The 9,872-nt window shown below is 50.2% G+C and overlaps 2 protein-coding genes across 2 annotated transcripts; both read right to left on the reverse strand.

The window, feature by feature from the left end:
- Nucleotides 1–2,287: 2,287 nt before the first annotated feature.
- On the reverse strand, nt 2,288–4,272 carry LOC149767849 (uncharacterized). Its single transcript, XM_089930418.1, has 2 exons — nt 3,090–4,272; nt 2,288–2,862 (listed from the first exon to the last, which is right to left on the reverse strand). Exons 1-2 carry the CDS (start codon nt 4,270–4,272, stop codon nt 2,288–2,290), a joined length of 1,758 nt encoding a protein of 585 aa, XP_089786544.1.
- Nucleotides 4,273–4,284: 12 nt separating this feature from the next.
- Nucleotides 4,285–6,030, reverse strand: LOC149767850 (uncharacterized). Its single transcript, XM_089930419.1, has one exon. It carries the CDS (start codon nt 6,028–6,030, stop codon nt 4,285–4,287), a length of 1,746 nt encoding a protein of 581 aa, XP_089786545.1.
- Nucleotides 6,031–9,872: the final 3,842 nt, after the last annotated feature.

Here is a 9,872-nt window from a genome sequence, read left to right on the forward strand (position 1 = left end):
GTAAAATATTTATTATACACTTAATAAAGGAAAAAAAAACTCATTCATAGGTTTTGATGAATTAAGAATAGTTTTGGAATAAAAAAATTTAATTTTCAACTAGTGGGAAAGTGGCTTTTTTATGTTCTTCATGGATTTTTCTTTCTATAAAATATGAGAATTTTATTCTGGTGGGAATGCTACTTTTGCATCTTTCTCTTTTGAAAACTTTAACTAAACAAAAAATCTTCCTTCATTCTCCCGTTGACCACACTTTCCTCTCTTCCTTTTTGGCAAACCAAATGAGTCCTAAGAAAAATGTTTGATGACTGTCAGGTTTTGTTTCTACTTGTATGAGTGCATGTAGCTTGGTTGGTTATAGCACTGCAGGTATCTGCATATCATCAGGACGTTTGTAATAGTTTTGTCGTCTATGTAAAGTATTTCATTTTTCTACCCAAAAAGAACAAAAACATGTAACTCAAAAGTCACTAAGCTTGAGTGTTGTATTTCTATTGGTTCTTTTGAATTGGTATCTTGAGCTATACCATATAATGGCATAACTTGGTATGTGCGGAGGATGGTCGAGTAACTTCCTTGAGTGATTTTTCCGAGTTACCACAAAATTGTTCTTAAGATAAAAAACAGCAAGCGTTCTAAGCGTGTTATTAACTGCAGTAACTTGCTTGGTTGGGTAGTGATCCACCTCCCGACAGAGATTTCACCGGTGTGCGTGGTAATTAGTATGACAAGGTTCTGCGGGTCTTCGTGTAGATAGCTAGTATAATGTCTTCGCAAGCATACATATTGGAAAAGACAAATGCAATATATGGATTTATTGTTATTATTAGTAATAATATTTTGGTGTCAGTCAAAACAATAGTTTGACCATGCCAGATACAACCCCCCGGTCACGTTTATGCCTTGTACAAGTCACGAGAACCGAACAACAATGATACGGGCCGGGAGTGCATGCACCACGAAAAAATAAATAAATACAGACTTCCTATTTTGCTATATATTTTTTTAGTATGCAACTTAAAAAAAAAAATTCAAAAATTATGTATTCCTTCTACTAACATAGCCATTGGTTTTATGATTAAAAAAAATCTAAAAAACAAACTATATAACTAAATAATATACATCAAGCAAATTAGTTATTTATCAAGTCACTACATATATATAGATAAATCGATATACGATACATAATATATAGTCAGATGATACATACCTAGCAAATTAGTCATTTAGCAACCTAATACACACCTTAAGCAAATTAATACATAGTTTTCAGAACATCATATTCACCAATACACACTATATGGTTGGTGATACACGCTTGTCGATTTTTTAATACATATTATAAACTCATCTGATACATATCTAACAGTGATATAGTACGCGCTTTCAAGTAAACCGATATACGGTTTTTCGAGCATACTTTTTATTAGTACACATTACATGACCTGATGATATATACCAAGCAATTAATTATCTCGTATTTATTTTTTTTAAAGTTGCGAGATTGACGAGCTTCATTAGTTGCAGAAATTTTATTCTTATTTTGATTTTTATTTTTTTTAAAATTGACGCCAAATTATAAGATTATCCTATGGTGTCCACCCCATATGCTTTTTTTCTGATTGCGACAAAGATGCCTATAGTTAGGTGGCAATGCGGCAGATGTTCGACACCTGCCCCCATCCAAAGGCCCAGAGTGACAGAGCTTATAGCAACATAACTCGAATTTGCTCCGGACGGTGATATAATTGGGTGGGAGAAATTGGGTTCCGGACAGTGATGTAATTGGGTTAGCGGTCCCATCACATCAAGCTGACGGGTTTGATGGATGGATGATGGAGATGAGAGTTGGTTGGTAGCTGTGGACAACCAAATGTACCCAACGACTGCTATATATTACTCCTTCCACCTCTTCACATTAACTAGTTATGACGTCTGCAATTCCCTTTGTTTTTTTTGGTGAAAACGGCTACTCATTTCATATAGTTCGAATTTGAGTACAGCCCTCCAAGTCATAAGAAAGTAAAAAGTACAACTGTGGGGGGACATCTGCACGAGACGTCCACAAAAAACCACCTGAGTGCCGAGCGACAAAGGAGGCGACCCAATCTGCTGCCCGGTTCGCCTCCCTAAACACGTGCGCTGCCCGAAAGTCAGCCATCAACTGAGCCATCCTACGGGACTCTCGGATGAGGGGATGGCCATCCCCAAACCGATCCACACCCCGAATCCAATCAATCACCACCGAAGAATCACCCTCGAGGTACACCCGCACAGCCCCGTATACCTACCTCACATAGGATATACCCTCCCAGGCTGCCTGCAGCTCTGCTCCAACCACTGTAGATCCAGGCGTGCTCCGTCCTCCTGCTGCTATCATCCTGCCAAGATGGTCCCTGATCACAAATCCGACCCCTCCAAACAAACCATCTGCCGACCTGCTGCCATCAAAGTTCACCTTGAGATAGCCAGGGGGTGGGGGTGCCCAAGAGACATAGGCAAACCGTGGCGCTGAGACAGCGTGATGAGCACCCCAGATATCCCTGACCAGCCCAGAGGTGACTACCGAAGTCGCCCCGATAACCTCCCTCGCAAGCCTCGCCGCCCGATCCACCACCATCCTCGGAGTCGCCCTCCTCCCCTCAAAAATGCCAGTGTTCCTGTCCAACCATATATGGTAGGACAGGTAGGCCACATGAATCCCCACCTCAACAGATCTAGGGCGTCGCATAGAACCTCTCAGCCACTGGATCAGATCCTGCGCTGACACCACCGAAGCCGATAACGATATCGGAGAGCGACTCCATATATCGCGAGCCCTAGGGCACTGCAGCAGGACGTGCTCCACAGTCTCCTCAATATCTGCACATACCTCACAACACTGAGAGATCCTCATGCCACGTCGAGCTAACATACTCCTGGTCGGAAGGCAGCCCCACGCCACCTTCCATATGAAAAGTGCCACTCGTGGGTGGACCCGCATCCTCCATATCCACCGCCCCTCAATCTGCCGTACTGGCTCCCTGCTGATCACTGTATGAAGGTCCCTAGCTCGCACCCGTGAACGCCCTGACGGTATCCATACTAACCTATCCGCCTCCCCCCCCTCGGGGTCGCTCGGGCTAGGACCAGCTCTGCCAACTGCTCCCCAAACACCTCCCGCACCAGCTCCACCCTCCATCGTCCTCCCTCAGCATCCAATAGGTCACTGACCCTCCACCCAACTACTCTCGTCGAGTCCACCATGGTCGGCATACGACTAAGCGGTACCTCGGTCACCCATCTATCCTCCATCACATTAATAGACTGACCGTCACCAATAGCCCATCCAATCTCCGGAAGCACCACCGGAGCTCTAGCACACATCTCCCTCCACACCGGGGAGTGACGACGTCCCATATGCACACCCGATACCATAGCACCGTACTTAGCCCTCAACAGCGAGGACCATAGACACTCCGGCTCAAGCATAAATCTGGCCACATGTCTGGCTACTAACACCTCCCGCCTCACTGCCAAGTCTAGAACCCCCAGCCCTCCACAGCTAGTAGGCTGGCACACCACCTCCCATGCCAACAAATGAACACCACCTCGGCCACTACTCCTCCCCCATATAAAGTCCCTAAACAACCGCTCCAGGGAACGAAGGAATCTCACCGGAACAATGGCATTGGAAAGCAGATAGATAGGAACCGAAGCAAGGACCGAACGCACCAAGGTGATCCTCCCAGCCATAGATAGTGTGTGCATCCGCCAACCCGCTAATCTGCGTCTAATACAAAGCTCACTAGGCAAGCAATCCCCACTCCGCAACCGCCGCCCAGATAATGGGATGCCCAAGTATATCATCGTGCCCACCTGCTCACCCACCCCCAGAGTCTCCAATATCAAATGCTTCATCGCCACTCTAGTCTTTGGGCTGAAAATGATGGCTGACTTGGACAAGTTGACCCTCTGACCTGATACTGCACAGTAGACCTGAAGAATCTGACCTATAACCCGGGCCGCCTGTCGCGTCGCCCTGGCAAGGAGCAAACAATCATCGGCGAATAGCAAATGAGATATCACAGGGGCCCCAATCGCCGGTCTGTAAGCCTCCAACTCCTGAGTATCCACTGCCTGGCGTAGGGATCTAGACAAGGCGTCAACACATATAATAAACAGTAGCGGGGATAGGGGGCATCCCTGTCGCAGCCCACCAGATGACACAAAGAACCGTGATGGCGTCCCATTCACCAGAATGGCAAAGGAGGGGGACCGAATGCAACCCATCACCCATCTAATCTACGTCTCATGAAAGCCAAACCCCTGCAAGGACTGCTGCACGAAATCCCAACTCATCCTGTCATAGGCCCGCTCCATATCAAGCTTGATCCCCATCAAGCTCCCCCTAACCGGGGCCCTGCCAAGGTCATACATAAACTCCTGGGCAATAAGCACATTGTCAGAAATGCTCCGCCCCTCCAGGAAGGCCCCCTGCTCTGGACCAATGAGTCTAGGGAGGACAACTCTCAATCTAGCAGCAATGATCTTCGCCGTAGCTTTGTACAAGGTCGTACAAAGGCTAATCGGGCGATAATGACTCGGCTCCGAAGCATCCTGCCGCTTCGGAACCAAGGTAATAAAGGTCCTCTGCCAGTCTGCCGCCATCACTGCCGTCTCGAAGAACTGCTGTATGGCCTCCGTCACATCTCGTCCTACAATCATCCAGTATCTCTGAAAAAACACCGGAGGAAACCCATCCGGCCCCGGGGCCTTATCCCCCTCTAGAGACCACATCGTCTCTCTGATCTCCCTCTCCGAGACCGGACTAATCAGTGCATCAGTCTCATCCTCAGATACCCCTATCGAAGGCAGTGGGATACCCACAGTGCTCTCCCCTGTAGTCTGCTCGGTCCACCTGGCCCTGAAAAAACTACCCAAGATCCTCTGAATCATATCCGGATCCTCTGACAACTGCCCATCCTCGCCCCTGATGGCTCTGATCCTATTCTGCTGCCTCCTGATAACTGTCGCCTGGTGAAAGAACCTGGTATTTCTATCCCCCTCCACAATCCACTGGGCTCTCGATTTCTGTCTCCAGAAAATCTCCTGCTGTCTAAGGAGGCAGTCATGCAGTGACAAAAGTGATCTCAACTCTACCATCTCCCCCTCCGTAAGACCCCCACCCGAAGCCTCCTGCATCTGTAACCTGGTAATAGCCTCCTCTGCCTCCTCGATCCTCCTGAAAATATCTCCAACCTCCTCACGATTCCACCTCCTCAACCGTCTCCTCGTCAGCTCCAATCTCCGGGACACCCGGTACATAGCGTCACCCCTGACTGGTGTTCTCCAAGCCTCCCTCACCATCCCCCACGACCGCGGATAGCAGAGCCACATCTTCTCAAATCTGAATGGGGGTCGAACTGGAATGTGTACATCTGTGCTAACCAATAGAGGACAATGATCAGACGCTATCCTAGGTAGATGGCTCACCCGATGTTCCGGATAGTGCTGAACCCATCCAACGGTCCCATATGCTCTGTCAAGACGCTCCCACACTCTAGCCCGACCCTGCTGATTATTGCACCAAGTGTACCTGGGGCCCACAAATCCCAGGTCAATCAATCCAGTCGATGTCAGAAAGTCCTGAAACTCCAAAATCTTCCTCTCATAAGTAAACGGTCTACCCCCCATCTTTTCAGAGGGATTTGTAATACAGTTAAAATCTCCTGCTACCAACATAGGATAACCCACACTAATCAGCTGAGACAACTCCTCCCACAATATCCGCCGCATCCTGAAGTCAGTACTGGCATACACCGCAGCAAATACCCAAGGCCTCCAACTGCCCTCTGAGATAACCAAAATCACCTCCTGGGAACAGACATGGAAGACGTCCACTTTACATGGCCCCTGCGCCCATGTAACTATAATACCACCAGATAGCCCTTGAGACTCCACGGAGTAGAATCCCCATGACCTCGGTACCGCTCTCCTAGCCTTCTGTAGGCTCTGTCCCGCCAACCGGGTTTCCAAGACAACACACATATCCGGATTGTGCTGCTGCACAATCCTACGAAAGGCCGGGGCGAAAGAAGGCTTCCCCGCACCTCGACAATTCCATACCAAGATCTTCATAAATCACCAACGGGCTTGTCACAACCCCCTACCCCAGGGTTGCAGTCATGGAAAACCAGCTCCTCAGAGGTCCCTCCACTAACCAAACCCACCGGATTCACCTGCTTCACAACAGCCATCAGTTGGGACACAATATGGTGGTGTTCTCCTTCCCCAACTATGTGTGCTACTTGGTGTGCCGTGCCACCACCTGCTGCAGACCCAGCCACAGATCCCGTTCCCGCCGTCGTTCCCCTACACAGCCCCTCTCCAGGTCCCCCATTCTGTCTTCTTCCTTTGGCTTCCTTACTAGAGCTTGCTGCCCCCACCTCCGGTCTCCCAGGGTCACCCTCCACACCGCTATGTCCGGGTGACAAACCATGGCCCAGAGCACCAGACTGAAGGGAAGCATACACAGAGTCAAGCACAGGACCCTTACCTCGCCTGTCGTCGTCCGAAGCCGTCCCACGCCCTTCCCGTCCGTCCGCGCGACCCGCCTCGTCGAACGCCCTAAACGGAGAGCGTCGACCAGCTGCCGAGAGATCCGCCGCTACCGAGTTAGCCCTCTTCATCTTCCTACCGGAGGCCGCCGTCATCCCACGCCGCGAGGTGTCACCGGCCCCCCTACCCTCACGCTCTGCCCGTGGGGGCCGGTTGCTCGACGCCGAGAGCGGAGGAGGAGAACTCCAGCTCCTCCGATGACCACCCGCTCCCGGCCTTCCTTCCGGACATGGCTGAAGAGAGTACATCCCATTCGTAAACCGGCCTTTAGGTCCCAGCCCTCGGCATGGGCTCCTAGACCTTTTTCTCGGACTCGGTCCCAGCCCGCCACAACCCGGGTCACCAATCAGCCCGTCCATCGGACCAGACATCCGGCCCGGATCGGTCAGCCCACACTCCTCTGGGCCAATACCCCGGCCCAATGCCTCGTCGAGTCGACCCAGACCCAACCCGTCGCCTGACTTAGCACCTGCACCGGGTTGACTCGCCACACCAGCGGCCACCCCCACACCAGCCAACCCGACATCCTTCTCCGGCGTCTTCCTCCGGGCCACCTTAGAGGGTTTCTGCCACCCTTCAAGGTCGACCGGCGAGGAGACCCCAGAAGAGTTGGCGCAGGCCCGGGAAGGAGTGATCGCCGGGTCCGACCGAGATCCCTCAGTAGTCGTCTCCTTCCTTTGTGCTGCCTTCTTGGCCACCGGCTTGTGCCAGGGACGACTCATCACCATCCATGGCCCATACACCGCCGGCTCCTCCACTGCACCAGCTCCCCCACGCTCCGTCTCAACATCCCCCTGATCATCCCCCCCGGAACCAGGCGACTTCCTCCACCCTGTCTCTGCCGTCTCCCCTGAACCCGCCACCGGAGTGAAACGACCACACCCCGGCGCCGAATGCCCAATCCGGCCGCATTTGAAGCACGGGGCAGGCATATTCTCGTAAACAAAGCTTTGCCAGAAAGTTTCCTCGACTCCACCTGTTCTTCCCCTCACCGTCGTCCCCGGTTTAAGAGAGCCAGAGCAGTCGAGCTCGATCTTAACTCTCGCGAAGCCAAACCTCCGCCCCTGCTCCGTGAACACGTCCAAAGCCAACGGATTTCCAGCCCTCGCCGCGATCTTATATATGGTCTCCTTCCTCCAGTAATCGACAGGCAGACGAGGGAGCCGGAGCCAGACGACGACCCTGCCAACCCCCTTGGCGCCAGGCACAAAGTTGGGTTGCCATCTATCCATCGCCACAAGCTGCCCGGCCACTGTCCAGGGGCCATTCAACACAGCAGCTTCGCGGTCCTCCTCCTTGGCGAACCGAAGAACAGTGAAGCCGTCCATAAGCGGGAAAGCCTCCACATTGTAGGCCAATCGACCCACCCTCTTGATCTCCTTCGCAATCCACTCACCTGGGACTGTCCTCCCCAAGCTTCTAACGATGACCGCCGAGCTCCGCCACTCCGCCCGTGCATCCTCCAGCTCCTCTTCCGTGATGTCAACCACCTCGTCGGAGAACCTGTTTTGCATGAGCTCCACCTCCCGGGAAGATGGCTGGTGACAGGTCCACGCCGGTTGCCGAGCGGGTCCCTTTGCAACGTCCGCCCAAGACCGCTCCTTCGTCGCTTCCCCCACCCCCTGCACCGCAGGACCCCCATCCATCCCCGGTCGAACCGGAACCCCCTTCCGAGAATCCATGAGCTGCTCGCCCCCACACCAGATGTTTGGGAGAATACCCCACCCACCGCACAGATTTTGGCGCACCTAGGTACGCTTCCCGAGCCACCCACTCTCTCTACCCCTTTCCTACACCTGTTTGCACTCGTCTGCAATTCCCTTTCGAAGACTTCTCGCTGCATCATCAACATGCGTACCACGAATTGGAATTTTTCCAGTATCCTGGATAAGCGCCTGAACCACAACATCCAATTTTAAGTTGAGTTCCTCAACATCTAATTGTAGGTGATCTTTCTGACCCTAACACCGCCTATATCTTCCCTTCATGCATGCAATTAAATTCTTCTGAATATTGCAATTTAATTTAACTATTATGTTAAAGATTATAATTTTTTTTTGGTACATCCGCGAGCCACACAAAATGGATGTGAGTGTCGCCCATAAAGCTAGAAAGTAAAAGATACCGCAGAGGGAGATGGGACAGAAGTCTGCTCCATCCAGATAAACTCATCTGAATAATGAGCTGTATAGAATTCTGATTGTATATGTTAGATCATCTCGTGATGTTGTATATGTTAGGCTGCGCGGAACGAGCGTGAATTGAAATGAGCCTCTAAGATAATGTATCAAGGCAAATGTTCATCTTGATTTTGAGAAGGAGTGTTTATTTTTGTTATTGGGTTTGATGAAAGAAAAGGATCAGGGATTCACCCAGCTCTCAAAGTGGCGGTGGATCTACGCAAAGGCAATTCTTTCGCGTGAAAGATGCAGCCCCGAATTGGAAGCAAGGGAGCAGACGGACGGTGGGAAGCGTGTCGGGAAGCGGAATTGGCGTCGGCTCATTAAAATCCTAAGAATTAATGTTGAAGATATGTAGAGCGGGATGAATAACAGTAGCAAGAACTTCATGTCCAATATGAACCTACTTAAAAGAGGGTCATTTCTAGAATCAAGTCATAATTTGCCATCCTTGTTTGCAGCACTAGAATTAGCTATGATCAGACATTTGAAGCGATCGCGAAAGATTTAGGCTAATGAGACCGGGCTGACATTTAGGGTTTGACTATTGAGAAGAAATGGGCGAAAACCGAGCGTTTACATAAAGTAACTCATTCGCATGTGTCATATGCTTTTTTCATGTGCAAGTGAAGTTCTATGGCATCCCATTATCGCAATTCTTCAAGCTAGAGATAGAAAATATATTTAGGACCGTCAGCTGGTGTACCACTTATGGAGCTCTGGCTGCCATAGATGGTGTGATAAAATATATCAAACCCATTCGAACTCTCTGTCTATGTTTCTCAAAATGGAATTCTCATGACAAGCATCAGCAGACGACGACCAACCATTTCCTGCGAAAGTAATTCAAAATGGCGTAACTTTTCAGCTTTGCAACGAGATCAACATGGTAAATGCTGCTTCCAGGGCTAAAGGCCAAACTGCTATGGTTGCCCTACTAAGTGACGTGATCCCTATGTGATTATTCATAGTTCACGGAGATGTCTTGCAGCTGGAGGATGTAACCTCCGCATGATTTCTCCAACTTTTCTGAGTTATGCCCTAGTTCCGGTACCCTTACCTGTTATGCGGTTACATTGTTATGCTCGACAA

Source organism: Phoenix dactylifera, chromosome 4 (genome assembly GCF_051530095.1).
Source record: "Phoenix dactylifera cultivar Ajwa chromosome 4, Ajwa_hap1_PhDact_Kaust_v1.1, whole genome shotgun sequence".
NCBI classification, from domain to species: Eukaryota; Viridiplantae; Streptophyta; class Magnoliopsida; order Arecales; family Arecaceae; genus Phoenix; species Phoenix dactylifera.